Here is a 15952-nt window from a genome sequence, read left to right as displayed (position 1 = left end):
CCCGCGCTGTCCCCGCGCACCCCTCCCACCGGGGCGGCCGGCGCGAGGCCCCGCCCCCGCCTTCCCCGCCACCAGGTGGTCCCGCCCCTGCGGCCGGGGCGGCGCTCGAGCCTCGCTCCGACCGGCGGCGGGCACCCACCGCACCGGGCAGGGCAGGGCAGGGCAGGGCGGGCCCGGCGGGCGGCATGAGCGCCGGTGGGGAGGCGGCAGGTGAGGGGCGCGGGGTCGCCCCCCCCGGAGGACCGTTCCCCCGTGGCGGGTCGCGATCGGTGGGGAGCAGCCCCGTGCCCAGCCCCGGATCCCCCGTACCGGAGGAGGTGAGCGGGGCGGCGGGGACGGGGACGGGGGGGGGGGCTGTTTGTGGGTGCCTGGGGGTGCGGGGCTGCCACGGGATGCGGGGGTGCCCGCGGGGTGGGGGGGGTGGAGGGGAGGTCGTCTGTGAGTATGTGCGCCCGCGGGGGGGGGGGGGGTGTGCGGGCTCGCGTGTCTGTGGGGGGGGGCTCCTCTGTGTGCACGCGGCGGGGGGGTCGCGTGTGTGTGTGTGCGCTGGGGGGGGGGGGCGTGTGTGCGTGTGTGTGTGCGCTGGGGGGGCGGGGGTGGGGGGGTGTGCGCTGGGGGGGGGGGTCGTGTGTGTGTGTGTGTGTGTGCGCGCTGGGGGGGGGGTCGTGTGTCGAGGAGGGCTCTGCGGGAGAGCGCTCTGTGCCGGGGGGGGGGGGTGATGTTGTGCCTGAGGGAGCCTGGGGGGGGGGGGCGCTGTGTGTTGTGCGTGTGTGTGCACGGGGGTGGGGGGGCTCTGTGTGTGTGTGCACGGGGGTGGGGGGGGCTCTGTGCGTGTGCGCGTACAGGAGGGGGGGCTCTGTGTGTGTGTCTGTGGGTACGGGGGGGGCTGCGTGTGTGTCTGTGTACGGGGGGGGGGTCTCTATGTGTGCGAGGAGCTCTGGGGAACGCCTGTGGGTGCGGGCGGGGGATGGTGCCCGGGGCGTGGAGAGAAGGGGCGGGGGGGGGGGGGGTGCGGCGGCACACGCGGGGTCCGTGGGGGTGCGGCGGAGCGGCCGGGGACCTGCGTGGCCGGGTTGTGCCGCGGCGTGTGCGTGCCGGGGGGGGGCCCGGGGCTGGGGGCTGCGGGGGTGCTGGGGTGTGCGTGAACGGGGGAGGGGAGGGGGGGGGGCTGTTGTGTGCCGGTTCCGGGGGTGGGGGGGATCCCGCGGCGGTGCGTGTAGGGGTGTCGTTCGGGCGGGGGGGGGGAGGTGTCCGTGTGCGGGGGTGGGGTCGCCCCCCCCCCCCCGCACCCCCCCCCGGCGGCCGGTCGGGGCAGGACCGGGAGCGCGGCGCCATCTTGGGAGCCATCAGGTGCCCGGCGCGGGGACGGGCGGCGGCGGGGGAGGTCCGGGGGGGCCGCCCCCTCCCCTGCCCGCCGGGGCCCGGCCGCCTTCCCGCGGGGGGAAGCTGTGCAGCCCGGCGCCGGGGTCTCCCCTCGGTCCTCGGAGCCGGCGGAGGGGGAGCGGGGGGGGTCTGCTCCTCTGCCCCGGGCTCGGGGGGGGGGGCGCGGGTCTGGCTCTGCCGCGGGCTCCCGGCCCTTCCCGGCGGTCCCGCAGCCAGGGCCGTGAGTTCCCGGCGTTTCGCCGGCGGGACCTTGTCCCGAGCGGCGCCGGGCTCTTCTGGCTGACCGGGGGGGAGCAACCGGGGGAAGCCCAAATCACCGGGCGCCCTCCCAGCCCCGGCGCCTTCTCCCTCTGGCCTTGAGTCAGCCGGCTGTGGGCGGACATCCCCGGCACCGGGGCTCCCGAGCCTCTGACTCACGCTCTGCCGGGCGGCTGCCGTGCTTTCTGGGTGTCCCGTCGTATCGTCACCGTGTGCGTCCCGTCCCTGTCCCCGGTGTCCCCCGTCCGTCCACCCCCCGCGCCGTGATCTGGGTTTTGAAGGGAAGGGCTGCATCTGTCAAGCCAGACGATGCAGATGGGTTACGGGAAGGATGGATGTTCGGGTGACCTAAATATTATGTGCTTGTATAATTGCCTGGCAGTCCAGGGCTGCCCGCCGGGGTCGGTTGTGGTGCTCGGCTCAGGTAGGGGTATCCGGGGAGTTTAATGGACACGTGGCGTTTGTTGCAGCCGTTGCAGAAACGACAGAGGACCGTGGAGGATTTCAACCAGTTCTGCACCTTCGTTTTGGCCTACGCAGGCTACATCCCCTACCCTGAAGAGGTAAGTGGGCTTGTGGGGTGTTCCTCTACAAAAAGACTGCTTCTTCTGGGCTCCCTGCCATGTGCAGAGACCCAGCTCCTAATTCTTCTCCTGGAGAGTCGTTCTCTGTCCCCAGCCCCTTCCTCCTTACCCTGAATGTCTGTGCTGCGGTCTCCCGTGCTAGTCCTGCGTCTTCCTCTCTTGCAGAATGAGCCCTGGACTCACGGAGGCAGCATGAGTCCCCAGAACAGCACGGGGAGCACTCAGGACAGCGATAGCTGGGCCTCATCCCACTCCTCCGACTGCCATGTCCTGACGGATGATGGGAGGAGCAGGAATGCCATGGCCAGGGGGGCTGTGGACAACAGCCTGCTCGTCAGCTGCCCTGCCTTCCCCACCGGCTTCTACGATGTCCGGCCCCAGCAAACCAAACGGAAGAAACTACCAGCAAAGAAACTCATTTTGGAGCAGGAGGTGGAGAAGAGGGTGCCGCTGAGCGCTGGGAAGGGCTTTGGGGCAGAGCAGGACAGGGTGAAGGAGCTGGCTGCGCTGGAGGGACAGCTGCCTCCCGTGAAAGAGCAACTCTTGGAGCCTTCCCTCGACCCGGCTGGGGACCCTCAGCCCAACTCCCTCCTGGAGGAGCTGATGAAGGAGGAGAAGGACTGGATGCATGGAGCACAGGGGACCGAGAAGCCAGCAGGAGATGATCCTCAGCTAAAGGAGCACGACCCCTGCTCTGGAGGGAGGAAAAGCCCCAGTTCTTGTAGTACCTTGGACCAAAGTGAAGGGGAAGATGCGAGCAGAGGGAGCTCCCAGCTTAGCGGTGAGTGCCCAAGGGAGCGCAGAGGGCCCTGTTGTGCTGCAGCCAGTGCCAAGTATTGTCCCTCCCTCAGCTGGAGCCCCCCATGCTGGCTGCAGGAGGGAGGGCTTGTCGATGGCCCAAGCCTCTCCCAGCAAAGGGGAGTACCTTCGGGACCTGGGGGGACTGAAGAGCAGAGGGCAGGGAGCTGGCCTGCCTTTTGGCAGCTCTGTTCTGCAGAGCGAGCCGTACAGACCTGAAATGTGTCTGAAGTGGGGTGTAGGGCTGCCTTGCTCATCTGGTCTTTATTTTTTTCTCTTCCCCCCCCCCCCCACCTTTTGTAACTTTAGCAGTCGAGTTCGCGGCAGCTCCCAACACCAAAGCAGAAGGTGAGTGGGGGGGCTGTCCCATTTAATACTAGTGGAACTGGCTAGTCTGGCGACAGCTGGACCTGCAGCTGGTAAGGTGGTTTCTGACCAGCGTCTCTCTCCCTGACCAGACGACGACGCCTGGGATCTGATCACCTGCTTCTGCCTGAAGCCCTTCGCAGGGAGGCCCATGATTGAATGTAACGAATGCGCTACCTGGATCCACCTCTCCTGTGCCAAGATCCGCAAATCCAACGTGCCTGAGGTTTTCATCTGCCAGCGATGCCGCGATGCCAAGCAGGAGATTCGCCGCTCGAACCGAGCTCGGACGGTGCCCCGCAAACGCTTCTGTGACTGAAGCTCCTCCAGAGCAGGGAGGCCGGGGGTCCCCTTTTTAAACCGAAGACTGTAGCCCGGTTTGGCTAGACAATCAATGCACAGTAATGGCAGGGGAGGGGCTGGGCCGCGGGGCTGGACTGTCCCCCTTGCACTTCTGACTCTGGAAGCTGCCACGCGTGTCCTCCCTGGGGATCGCGTTGGCCGTGGAGCTCGGTTACCCCAGAGGTGGGGGGGGGGAGAGGAGGGTGGTCCAGCCTCGCACTAGGTCACTCGGAAACATCTCTGCCCTCGCACGAAGCTGGCTCAGTGCCTTTCCCCTAGGGCAGCCGAGGAGAACCTGGTCCAAGTAGTTTTTCTGTGGTGTGGTGGAAGCTTACACTTATCCCAAGATGTGACTCCCCTTCCTCCTTTTTCCTCACCGTTTTCCTTTCCTTGCCTCAGACCTTCAGGTGGGCTGTGATGGCAAAGCCCCAGTGAGCCAAGTTCTCCTGCAGCAAGTAGGTGCAGCCCAGCTGAGCTCCCTCCACGTAGTGTGCCGCCCTCCAGGGCGAGAGGGGAAGGGACATAGGTCCTGCTCATGCCTGAAGCAGACTGGGGCTCTGCGTCTTGGGGGTACTAGTGGAGCCGTCCATCTCTGGCTCATCAGCCTTGTAGGCTGCACAGGGGAGGTCCTTCCCCTGGCCCATGGTGCTCCTGGTTTTGTTTGCTGTGCCCTTGGCCCCAGGATAGTCCTGTTGGGTCAGGAGCAGCAAAGGCATCCTCTAGTAGATGATTGCAAAGGCTGTTCTTGCCGAGCAGCCCTCCTTGATTCACGTTCTCCAGTTGCACTGAGGTCTCCTGTGTGAAGGGGGGTGGGATTCCTGGTAGGAGACTGAAGTTGTCCTCAGAGCTGGCTGTGGCAGGGCTCAGAGCCCTTCGGAAGGGGAGCAGGAGCGTGCTCTGGTTAGCTTTTCATGTTTTCCACTTCCAGTTTAAAACAACTGAAGCTTGTACCCTGTGGCCATCTCCTGCCTGCAGGGCTGTCTGGTGGAGCATCTGCTTCAACACCAGCTGGATGTTGAGACCTGAGCACGGATGGAGCCAGGAGCTGGGAGGGCCTTGCTTCCCAGCACTCCCTCCATCACAGAAGTTGTTTTTTTTTCCTGGACATGTAGAGTGAAATCTAATGACTTGTCAAGAGTGGGCCCTGAGCCCCTTCTGCTATGCAACTGCTGCTCCAGAGACACGGGATGTGCCCTCTCCAGGCCCCTAGTTAAGTTTGGCAGTGGAAGGCTTTTCCCCCTCCGTGTCCCCTGTGTGCGGTGTGTGTGTGTGATCTCCTGGGGCCCCACGTGCACTAACTGTTGGATCCCACCTTCTCACAGCCCCTCCAAAGAGCCTGGCCCATGTGCCTTCTGCACTTTCCCTGGGGGACGCAGACCCCACTCCTGTCCTGGTGACACTCGGCTCGGCCCCCGGTGTGCCGCTGCCTGCAGTGGGGAGTGGGACAGCCCCCACTTGCCAGTCCCTATCGCTATATTTCTGACTGGGTTCTTTCCTACTTGCACATCTGGTTACTGTGGGACCACAGCTGGGGGAGGGTGTGGGGCAGCCCCCTGTCACTCAGCAGCCCCCAGGCTCGTCCCTGTGCCTCTCTCCTCCTGTGGAAAGCCTGGGCCCCAAAAGTGCTTTATGTTTTTATAGTTACTTTGTATTGATATGTAAAATAGCGAATTCTGGTCCTTGCCCTGTGGAGTGTGGCTGGAGTCTTATGTATATAATAAAGTACTTTTGCCATAACGGTGGTGGCTTTGGCATAGTTCGGTGGCCTTGGGTCTCATGTCCCTCTGGGACCCGAGTGCTCCCTGCTCCCCTTCTGCCGTGGCTGGGAGGGGACCTGGCGTGGGGGTCCCACTCAGCCCTGCTACCCCTCCCAGGTAAACACTGAGCTGCACAAACAACAGGGAACAAGTGGGGTAGTGCATCTTGTGTTTAATAGAGCAATGACCGTCCCCCACCCTGCTGTGGTGCATGGGGATGCTCCACAGGAAGGTCCTCTGGAGATGCATGGGCTGGGGGACAACCTCTTTGATGGGCACCATCTTCCTGAGGCTGCAGCCAACTCATTGTGAGCATCACGGGTTAACTCCATGGAAGCAGCAGGTCCGATGTCTTGGGGAGGAGGGGTGGCCCGTGCCCTTGCTGTGACTTAAGGCACATCACTGTTTAGCTCAAAAGCTGTGTTTTGCTCTTGGGCTCTGACAAACCTTCCCTGGCTCTGTCTCTACTCCAGAGTGGAGTTACGATTTAGTCTAGACAGCAGTTGAGGTGCCAAAGGATCCAGTTTTCTCCACAAAGTCTGTTATCCCAGCACAGAGGTATCACTGGCTTCCCCTGCAGATCCAGAGGGGTGCCAGCTTCCATCAGGCAGTGCTGTTGGGTCAAATGGGGGATGCAGTGAAGGGGACAGGGCAGAAGAAGGCACTGGGAGCCAAGCACTGGCCTGGCTGGGGCGGGAAGAAGATTGTGGGGACCCTTACCAAAGCAGGGTCCTGCTGGTACAACGTTTCAGTCCTGAGGCAGTTGCGTTAGGGCAAAGGCAGGGAACGGTCCAAGAACAGCAGCAAAACTGGGCGTAATTTCTATGCTAGGGGCCAAAGCTGGGTTTGTGCGGCCAAGCAAGCATCCAGGCAGGTGGGGCAATGGGGGGGGTGGGGGGCTACTCCTCCTTGGCCCAGACAGAGCCACCTGCCTTCTCCTCCAGGTGGGGAATCACCGCCTCGGTGTAAAACTTCTCCAGCTTGGGCACCGTCTGCCCCCAGAACTTGGCATCGAACTCCACAGGAACCACGGCCGTCTCCTTGGTGGTGTGCACCACAAAGTCAGCCTGCTGGAAGCCGGCAGCTGCCAGCTGGCACTGGACTTGGGTGAAGTAGGCATGATCCTTCTTCAGGGCGTAGGAGTCCCCGTCCACCTCCAGGCAGAAGTCCTTGTCCTTGCAGGCCTCGCGCACCGTCCTGTTCCTGTGCTTGTAGGGACACTTCACCTCCAGCAGCCCCAGGGCCTTCCCTGTGGCCGCCTCCTTGATGATGCCGTCCGGGCTGGCGGCGATCCAATTCTTCTCCTGATGAATGAAGAGGCCACAGTCATCCACCCGCACCGGCTTGCCCACCGCCTGCGACTTCAGCTGCTCGTAGGCCCGCACGGCCGCTTTCTCGTTGCGGAGCCCCCAGGACATGGCCGGCGTCTGCACCCCGGGGCTGGAGCTCACCACCGCTTTCAGGTAGGACTGGGGCACCTCGTCCGTCTTGCCGTTGGCGAACTTGCTGTTGGCGATCCTGGGGGCCACGGAGGCGGTGATGCGGTTCTCCCGCCACTCGTACCACTTGGGGTTGCTCCGCTGGCCCCGGGTCTCCTTCTCCACCTGCGGGATGTCCTGGCTCTCCAAGGGGGGCAGGAACTGGCTCCAGGCCCTTCTCGGCTCAGCCCCAGGCTGCTGCTTCTGTGGACGTGAGTCAGGTCTGGCCGGAGCAGTGGCTCCTTTGGCATCAGGCGGCTTCTTCTGGGTTGCAGAGCAACTCCTGGTGGATGCTCTGTGCTGGTCCCCAGCATCTCCTCGGGCTCCACAGGATGCTGTGGGTCTCTGCTGAGAGGACTCTGGCTTTGCCCCCCGCCTCTGGCTGGGGCTGGCAGCCCTGGCAGCCGGAGCACTCCTGGATCGGCTGCCCGCAGCCGCAGCCTTGGCCCGGGTGGCCGAGGTGGAAGGTGGCGGCGGCGCAGCGGGGGCAGTTTTGGAGGCAGCTGTGGCTGGCCGAGGGGATGACGTGCCGGTGGTGTCCTTCCTGGGTCTCCCCATCGCTATATGTCAGAGGGTCTCGTGCTGTGGGTATGGAATAAAGTTGAATGCATGTCCCCAAAACAGAAATTTCCCTTTCTTTGGTCCTCCCTGTGCCTGCCTGTATTGGGTTTTCATGGTGGGGTTTTGGTAGCAGAGGGGCTAGAGGGATGGCTTCTGTGAGAAGCTGCTAGAAGCTTCCCCCATGTCTGATAAAGCCAATGCCAGCCGGCTCCAAGACGGACCTGCCGCCGGCCAAGGCCAAGCCCATCAGCGATGGCGGCAGTGCCTCTGTGATAACAGATTTAAGAAGGGGGGGAAAAACTGCACAACAGAAAACCGCAGCTGTGAGAGAGGAGTGAGAACATGTAAGAGAAACAACCCTGCAGACACCAAGGTCAGTGAAGAAGGAGGGGGTGGAGATGCTCCAGGCACCAGAGCAGAGATTCCCCTGCAGCCCGTGGGGAAGACTATGGTGAGGCAGGTTGTCCTCCTGCAGCCCATGGAGGTCCACAGGGGAGCAGATCTCCACCTGCAGCCTGTGGAGGACCCCACGCCGGAGCGGGGGGATGCCTGAAGGAGGCTGTGACCCCATGAGAAGCCCACACTGGAGCAGGCTCCTGGCAGGACCTGTGGACCCATAGAGAGAGGAGCCCACGCTGGAGCAGGTTTGCTGGCAGGACTTGTGACCCTGTGGGGGACCCACGCTGGAGCAGTTCGTGAAGAACTGCAGCCCGTGGGAAGGACTCACGTTGGAGAAGTTTGTGAAGGACGGTCTCCCATGGGAGGGCCCCCACGCTGGAGCAGGGGAAGAGCGAGGAGTCCTCCCCCTGAGGAGGAAGGAGCGGCACAAACAACATGTGACGAACTGGCCGCAGCCCCCATTCCCTGTCCCTGTGTGCTGCTGCGGGGGAGGAGGTAGAGAAAATCGGGAGTGAAGTTGAGCCCGGGAAGAAGGGAGGGGTGGGGGGAAGGTGTTTTTAAGATTTGGGTTGATTGCTCATTATCCTACTCTGCTTTGACTGGTAATGAATTAAGCTAATTTCCCCAAGTCGAGTCTGTTTTGCCCGTGACGGTCATTGCCAAGTGCTCTCCCTGTCCTCCCCTCGACCCGCCAGCCTTTCCTTCTGTTCCTCTCCCCCGTCCACCTGAGGGGGGGGCACCGATGGCGCCCAGCCAGGGCCGACCCACCCCACCGCCCCAGGGTGCTGCCGTCCCCTGCCCCTGCGGGCTGCCGCTGCGGCCCTGCCCCCGCGGCCCTGTCCCCACGCCTTCCCTCGGGTGACACACCACGGTGGCATGCGCTTGTGCACACACAGCCTCCCACACCCCCCCCCCTCCCCAAACTCTGCCCTGCCGGGGGCCAGGTCCCCCCGCGGTGGCCCAGCCAGCCCAGAGGCCAGGGCGGGGAGGGGGACACAGCGTGGGCCGCCTCCGCCGGGAGGAAGGAGCCGTCGCCCGTGGGTGCCGCGGCCGCAGCGGGCCCAGGCGGGCTCCCCCCAGGGCCCATCCCCCCGGCCAGCCGGGGACACCGCGTGGGGGCCGCACACGCGTGGGGAGGCCGGCCCGGCACCGCGCCCGGGGGCCCCCACGCGTGCTGCGGGGCCGGGCCGCGGGGTCCGCGGCTCCCCCCGGCCCCCAGCGGCCGCTCCCCCGGTGCCGCCGCCCGGTGCCGCCCGCTCTCACCGCTCCGCCGCCGCTCCGGAAGCGCGCCCCGCCCGCACCACGTGCCCGCGGCGGCGGCCCGGGAACGCGGGGGGGGAACGGGAACGGGAACGGGGTGCGGGGCTGGGTGCAGCCGGCCCGGCCGAGCCCCCCCCCCCCCGCCCTGCCCGCCGGTGCCCGCTAGAGGGAAGCAGCCGCTCGGCCATCCCCCTCCCGCGGGGGATCTGCCCGCTCCCACCCCCTCGCCTCCCCTCTTCTCCTCTGCCTCCTTCCCAAATCACTCCTGCCCCCCCCCCAGCCCCGCGAACAACATTTTGCTCCGGGCCCGGGACAAGCCCCCGCAGCTCCCTCCGCGCCCTGCCCACCCCCCCGCGGCCTTTCGGGGCGGTTTCTCTTCCAGGTTCTCTTCTCCCGGTCCCTCTCCCTTCTCCCGGCCCCAGCCTGACTCCTCAGCCGCCGCTTCTGGGAGGGGGGCCCAGCCCCGCGGACCCCATCCCTGCCTGCGGGCAGGGGTTCGAGCCTGGCAGGGAAGGGGGCCAGCACGGCCCTGCCCGGCACCCAGCACCCCAGCTTCGCCCTCGGGTTCCCACGAGGAGGGACGGGCTGACCTGACGGGACCCCCGCCGTGCTGCTGAGCCCCGGTTGCTGCTGGCACCGGTGCTGGCCCAAGCTGATCCGAACCGCCACGGTCCACCGCCACCACCACCAGCAGCCCCTCGGAAGCGGGACAGCAGCGAGAAGCCGGAGCGATCATACACACCGTCGGGCACGCCGCTACCGTGCCAGGAGGTTCTCCCCACCTCGCAGCCCCGGCAAAGGGTTTGGCCGTCGTACAGGAAGCGGGGAAGCAGGCGTCAGCGGCACGGCCCGTTTCGGATTTCCCAAACCCACGGAGTTTCACTTCCAGCAGCCAGCCTGCCGCCTGGGCGAGGGCCGGGGTGAGCTGGCCGCGGGGAAAGCCCAGCGGCCCCCGTGGGGTGGCTGCCGCGAGATCCCCGTGGCCGCCCCACGGCTGCAAGCCTCCCGCTATTTTCAGCTGGGAAAAAGAGATCCGGCGGCCGCCAGCTCGTGTCCTGGATCTGTGGCAGAGCCACGCTTCCAGCCCCATCTGCCTGCGCCGGCATCCTTGGGAGGGTTTTGGTTAAGTCTGGGCAGGACGAGCGCTGGCAGCTCTCCCAGCTCCTCTCCCCTGGGGTCCCTGATGTCTCCAGGAGCCATCTCTATCTCTGCTGCTGTTTCATTTCCTCCTGCTTTCTCCCTCCAGCCCCTCTGTAACTCCGCAGCTGGGCAGGCCAATATTGCGCAAGTTAAACCCAAGGCGCGCCTGATTTTGACCAGAAACACCACCGACGCTCCGCTACCCCTCCTCGGGATCTCGTTCAATTCGTGCTGATTAACGTGCAGCAGGCAGCTGAACGGGAGACCCCTGCCCCTCTCCCTGCAGGCAGAGCCTCAGCTGGGTCTGAGGAGCTGCAGCTGTGAGGAGCGCGGTCACTCCCAGCCTGACGCCGCCTGGTATCTCCTCAGGCTTTGGGTTGTTTCCTCCCGTAGCACTAAATTCGCAGGGCTTATCAGTGACACGGGATCTGAGAGCATCTGTAAGAGCTTTGTGGTCCATGCTCCCTCCAGCCAGCCCTATCTCTGGGTGATAGTTCAACTCAATAAACCCAGGACAAGGTACAGGTGATTTGAGGATAAATACCCAGATCATGACCCGTCTTTTGGGTAGTATAGCAGCTGCTGCTGAGAGCTGCATGGGATTGCTAGGGTGCTGAATGGAGCTGTTGGGCTGAGCTGGGCCTGCATTTGCAGGGTTTAACGCATGCCTCAGCTCAGTGCTCTGCTGAAAAGCAATGCCGACCTCTCTGGGGGTCTATTTGTGGCTGCGACGAGCTGCTGTAAGGAAGCTGTGACGGTGCAGAGCGGGGACACGCACGCCTGCCGTCTGACGCCGGTGTGAGCGCTGTACGGAGTGGGATGGAGCCCATCTACATCTCCCCGACGCTGTGGGCTGGCCCAGCTCTGTCACCCTGGCTGGTGGCACCGACCCAGCACTCGCATTTGGATGCTTTTCTTCGCCTCAGCTTGGCCTAGAAACAATATCTCAGAGAAAAATCAAAGCTTGCTGGTTTTTTTTTTCTGGGGCTAGAGCGGCTGCGGCACTTGCCGAGATGATGGGAGCGGGAGCCCCGCGCGTGCCGCAGGCTGCGTGGATGTGCTGCGGCGCGCGCTGTGCCTCCAGCAGCTCGCAGAACTGGCGTCTCTCATGGGGGGGGGGTAATATATGGGTTAACATCCTTCTTCTGCGGTCATAAATGACAGGGAAGGAGAGCAGCTGCACACTTTAGCTCTCCACTCTCCCTGTGCCGCACAAGGAGGGGAAGTGGCACGCCGTGGGGCATCTCGCATGGGGAGAGGGAATGGCTAAGCGTCCTCTTGCAAGCACCCCAGGGATGCGCAGAGTGCCTCTCTGCCAGATAATTGTATTGGCTGAAGTGCCGGGTAAGGGGTCGGGAGGGGGAGCGTGCCCAGTGCTACCGCGTGCGGCAAAGGGTGTCGTCCGCCGAGATTTTCTTCCTTTGCTCCTGCTGTCACCTGTGAAACCTGTGCCGAGGAGACGAAGCCGTAGCGGTGCGTGGGTCAGCTTAGAGGTGAGATCCGGTGGGGAGATGCTGCTCTGCCAGGCCTCCTCGCTCTGGTGCTGCTCCGAAATCACCTGCCGAGGACTGGGGATGGCTCACCCCACCAGCATTGCCTGCTCGTTCTGCCCCAGTTTGTGCCGGTGCGGCTGGGCTGGCTCCGGGTTTGGCGTGGCTGTGGCGGTGGGTTTTGCAGTGCACGGGAGGGTGGTGGCTCCCCTCTGCATGCTCTATAAAAAGAGCTGTGGCAGCACAGCTCTATCTATAGCACAGTGAGGGAGCTGCCTGGGAGAGATAGGGCAGGAATTAGCCCCAAATCTGACGGTTTGCTCCGGTCCCGCTTGGGAATGCCGGGCTGGTGGTGGCGGCTAAGGGATTCCCAGCGTGCCCCAGGCTGTGAGATCTCCCTGCCAGGAGACGTGTCCTGGCTTTGCTGGGATTTCCTGACTGTCTGCACCCTCCCCAAGGGGGCTTGTTGTCACACTTGTCACCCAAAGGCTGGGCTGTCCCCAGATCCCCCTTCTTTCCTGCTCTTCGGGGCTGGGATTTCACTGCAGCACACGGAGGCTGATGAGGATGGCCCCGGTGGGATCCCAGGGCATCTGGGTTTGGGGTGGATGCTCAGCATCTGCCTGTGCCCGGTCTTCTTGTGGCAGTCTCAGGGCAGCTGAGACCTTTCCTAGCAAAGCTGGTTGTGACACTTGTGGCCCATGGTATTTGTACTGGAGAGTCCAGCCAGCTGATGGGGGTTTGTGTTTTGCCCTGTGCTTTGTTTGGGGGAGACACAGGGTGGCTACGTGTCCCGGGCAGCCTAACCCTGTGTTTGTGGGTGCCACAGCATCACCCTGGGGTCTCACCAGCACCCAAGCTTGGCTGGACATTGCCATGCTGTGGGTGCAGAGCAGCCCACAGCAGTGGGCTCTGCTCTTGGTCAGTGCCTGTCACCCTCTGGGGGTGTTGGCCGTCCCCTGAGACCCCCAGCACCACCCATGAGAGCATCCTCCAGCCCTCCCTGGGGCGGCAGTACCAGGGAGTGTGTCTCTTTAATGAGGCTGGGCTTGGAGCAGCTCTGCTGCTGGCACAGGGAGCGAGGGATGGAGCGAGGGCGGTGAAGGAGCCAGTGCCAGAGAGGGAGCCTGCAGCAGGGAGAGGCGGGGAAGGACCGCTCATCCCCCCTGGGTACCGCAGCCCCCCAGCCAGAGGGGCAGGGAAACCCACCCCCAGGGCTGAGGGCTCTGCGGAGGCCAGGGACCCAGTGGGTGCTGAGCAGAGCCTGCAGCCTCTGTGTCATCCTCCTCCTCCAGGTAAGGGCTGGGGCGGGGGGGGGGGGAGTCTGGGACCACCGTGACCCCAGACCCTGTGGGTATATTGCAATTCCTGGGTGCCCCAGGGTCACACAGCCGCTGTCGGGGCAGCCCTGGATCGCAGGAAGGGTGAGAGGTGGGAGATGAGGCAGCAGGGCCACAAAAGTGCTGAAATCACCATCCGGCATGGACCTGACAGGGCTGGCGCTAATAACTGCTGGAAACGTGCCCCAGGGTATCAGCAACCAGTCCCTGGCCCGTGCCACAAATGTCCCGTGGCTGGAGGAGCGGTGGGACCCTTCTGCAGGGCCACCCCGCTGGGATATGCCTGTGTCGGGGGAAATCCAGGGGGCTGGGGCATTGTTTTTTTGGGGGTGCCTGTGTTAGGGTGCATCAAGGGCAAGTAACTCCTGTTCCCTGACACAGGGCTGGGGTTTTCCAGGGGTTTTAGTGGCTCTGGGGAAGTGAGAGCAGGAGCACAGATCCTAGACACGGTGGTCCTGGACGCGGTGCATGTGCGGGGTTGTGTGTGCATGCATGCACGCGTGTGTGTGTGTGTGTGTGTGTGCAGTGCACTCTGCTCTCTGTTTCGACTTCCCAGCAGACAAAGCAGCAGTGTCAGCCAGGGGACAGCACCGCAGGCTAGAGGCTCGGGACGGGGACAGCCCTTCACCCCATCCCCTTTGCCTGCAGCTGCTGGGGAAATCCCTTTCCCCTCCGCTCCTCCTCTTCGGGCTCTCTGCAAAACGGCGTGCCCCGTGGGTGCTGGGCAGCAGCACCGTCACCTCCTGCCTCTGTGGCCTCCTCCCTGCTCCAGGAGTTGGGACAGATCTTGCTCTCCTGCCCTCGTGCCCTGTCCCAGCGGAGCGATGCAGGGATGTCCCGCAGGGAGAGGAGGCAAGGGAAGCAGGAGGGGCAGCGATGCCTCCTCGCCCCAGGCGCTGCCACAGAGGCTCGGCCTCCTCACCTTCCATCCTTCCCTTGTACCAGCCTGTGCATCTATCACCAGTGGAAATTTCCGCTGGTTTTGCCTGTGCCGGGGCTGGTCCCATCCTTCCCCGGGACCGTGCTGCAGCCCGGCGCGGGCGGCTGTTGCTGCAGCAGGTGAAACTCTGACAACTTCGCAGGCAGCTAAAGAGGGTTTGCTGGGCTCAGGCGCCTGGCTTCCTGCAGCAGCCTCGCTAGAAAACTCAACCTGCCCACGGGCGAGAAGAGAAACGTTAAGTTATTCTGACCTAGAGAAGAGTTAGCTCCTTCTTGCCTTCACCGAGGGCTTTTTGCCGCCGGCACGGTGAGCCGCCCCCAGCCCCGCTCCTGCTGCGGCCTCCTCCGTATTGGGGATGCTGCTGGTTAAACCAGCTCCTGCAGGCAGCAGGTGGGAAGGGAGGAAGAGGAGGGGGCTGCGAAGGCACTGGCAACCATGATGGGGAGGGGGAGGGAGCCGGGGACCTGTCAGTGAAGCCACACCAGCACCTGGGGACAACTCGCTGCCCCAGGGGAAGAGGATGAGGAGGCTGGGGTGAGGACCGTCGGGTCTGGTTTTATTCATTACCTCGGGGCTTAGAGCAGCCAGCACGAAGCGTGGCAGGGCCAGATGGGGCCTGTTTACTCTGCGAGGGTGAATGTAAAGAGAAGTGATAAAAAGCAGCCGGGACCGCTTCTCCAATAAGTCCCTGGTAAACAAGCCGGCAGTGCCCCGGCCGATGGGTGGCACGGCAAATAGCAGCGCGTTGCTGTGCATTAAGCTGGGTGCCTTGGGAACAAATGGAAGGGCTTTGGGGTGAAATCTGTCCTTAATGGCTCGGTGCGGCTGACCTGGGGGAGTCCCAGTTCCCGGAGCCCAGCTGGGTGCTGTGGTCAGGGCAGGACTCGGCTGATGGTGTTCCCAGCTGTGGCACGGTCGGTGTGGAGGAAAAGCAGGCTGTGCAGGGAGGCTGTGCCACCTTGTGTGCCGGGAGAGCGGTCTGGGGGGCTCAGCAGTGCACACAGCATCCTGCACACAGGGTAGAGGTTTGGCGATGGCAGGGGGTGGTTGTGTGGCCAGGACCTGCCAGCATAACCCTACGATGCTAATTGAGCAAGTAAACAGCTCCCTCTGACTTAATGGACTTATTTTCCTGAGATGCAACCACGTTGCTAATGCACTTCTGCGCTTCTCGGTGGCTCTCTGCCTTGTGCCAGCCATGGACTCAGTCCTGGCACTGCCTCCGAGGATGTAGCCCTGCTCCGCTTTCAAGGATGCTCTGGGAGAGGCACCCTGTGACCGCATGCCGAGAGCACCCCGAGCCTCTCGTTACCGCTGTTTGTACGAGCCGTTCCCGGGATGAAGGCCACCAGAGTGGGGGGGACCAGATGGTTCACTTGTACCTGGCCTTGTCCTTGCCCCGGGCACGTTGCATGCTGGAGCACCGGCACACGGCGTGATGAGGGGACATCGCTGCTGTTGGGGCGCAGGCGCCTGAGGGGAGAAAGGGGATACAGTGTGGAGGTGCAGACCCACGCCTGGTGCAGGACCCATGCACACTATCCACGGAGAGGCAGGGCTAAAGCTGACCCGAATATTTTACATGAATATTTGATGGCATGGGGTGGGGTGATTTTTAGAGAGATGCCTTGGCTCCGGGCAATCATTTGGGATGCTGCTCCCAGATGGTTTTCCCAAGGGGAAGAAGAGTGTGGAGTGGGTTTGTGCCCTGGCTGGAAGGCAGCCCCAGCCGCCTCTCTTCCCACAGCCCCTGCTGAAGGGTGGGACGCTGGACACGTCTGTCTCTGGGCAGAGCGTTACTTGCCTGGAGGCAGAGAGCATCATCCCCGGAGCCAGGCTCCCCCCTTGCAGTGCCT

At 63.8% G+C, this 15952-nt stretch overlaps 2 protein-coding genes across 5 annotated transcripts; one reads left to right on the top strand and one right to left on the bottom strand.

The window, feature by feature from the left end:
- Positions 1 to 110: 110 nt before the first annotated feature.
- Positions 111 to 5468, top strand: LOC142032648 (PHD finger protein 13-like). 2 transcript variants are annotated; one of them, XM_075031515.1, is made up of 5 exons: positions 111 to 317; positions 2112 to 2204; positions 2391 to 3006; positions 3336 to 3371; positions 3482 to 5468. In XM_075031515.1, exons 1-5 carry the CDS (start codon positions 186 to 188, stop codon positions 3706 to 3708), a joined length of 1104 nt encoding a protein of 367 aa, XP_074887616.1. In that variant the 5' UTR covers positions 111 to 185; the 3' UTR covers positions 3709 to 5468. The 2 variants fall into 2 exon arrangements, with proteins under 2 accessions (XP_074887616.1, XP_074887615.1); XM_075031514.1 differs by having other exon boundaries at positions 3333 to 3371.
- Positions 5469 to 5645: 177 nt separating this feature from the next.
- On the bottom strand, positions 5646 to 10432 carry LOC142032647 (uncharacterized). 3 transcript variants are annotated; one of them, XM_075031513.1, is made up of 2 exons: positions 9929 to 10432; positions 5646 to 7548 (listed from the first exon to the last, which is right to left on the bottom strand). In XM_075031513.1, exon 2 carries the CDS (start codon positions 7522 to 7524, stop codon positions 6388 to 6390), a length of 1137 nt encoding a protein of 378 aa, XP_074887614.1. In that variant the 5' UTR covers positions 7525 to 7548; positions 9929 to 10432; the 3' UTR covers positions 5646 to 6387. The 3 variants fall into 3 exon arrangements, with proteins under 3 accessions (XP_074887614.1, XP_074887612.1, XP_074887611.1); XM_075031511.1 differs by lacking the exon at positions 9929 to 10432 and adding an exon at positions 9777 to 9914; XM_075031510.1 differs by lacking the exon at positions 9929 to 10432 and adding an exon at positions 9190 to 9326.
- Positions 10433 to 15952: the final 5520 nt, after the last annotated feature.

The sequence above is a fragment of the Buteo buteo genome, chromosome 7 (assembly GCF_964188355.1).
Source record: "Buteo buteo chromosome 7, bButBut1.hap1.1, whole genome shotgun sequence".
In the NCBI taxonomy this organism is placed as follows: domain Eukaryota; kingdom Metazoa; phylum Chordata; class Aves; order Accipitriformes; family Accipitridae; genus Buteo; species Buteo buteo.
This window is presented reverse-complemented; position numbering and strand designations above follow the sequence as displayed.

What these genes read in the sequence shown, in the direction of transcription:
- LOC142032648 (XM_075031514.1), top strand. Translation starts at nt 186, where the DNA reads ATGAGCGCCGGTGGGGAGGCGGCAGGTGAGGGGCGCGGGGTCGCCCCC. An exon ending in ACATCCCCTACCCTGAAGAG is followed by an intron (nt 2,205 to 2,390) that starts GTAAGTGGGCTT and finishes CCTCTCTTGCAG; the next exon opens with AATGAGCCCTGGACTCACGG. An exon ending in TCCCAACACCAAAGCAGAAG is followed by an intron (nt 3,372 to 3,481) that starts GTGAGTGGGGGG and finishes CTCCCTGACCAG; the next exon opens with ACGACGACGCCTGGGATCTG.
- LOC142032647 (XM_075031513.1), bottom strand. Translation starts at nt 7,524, where the DNA reads ATGGGGAGACCCAGGAAGGACACCACCGGCACGTCATCCCCTCGGCCA.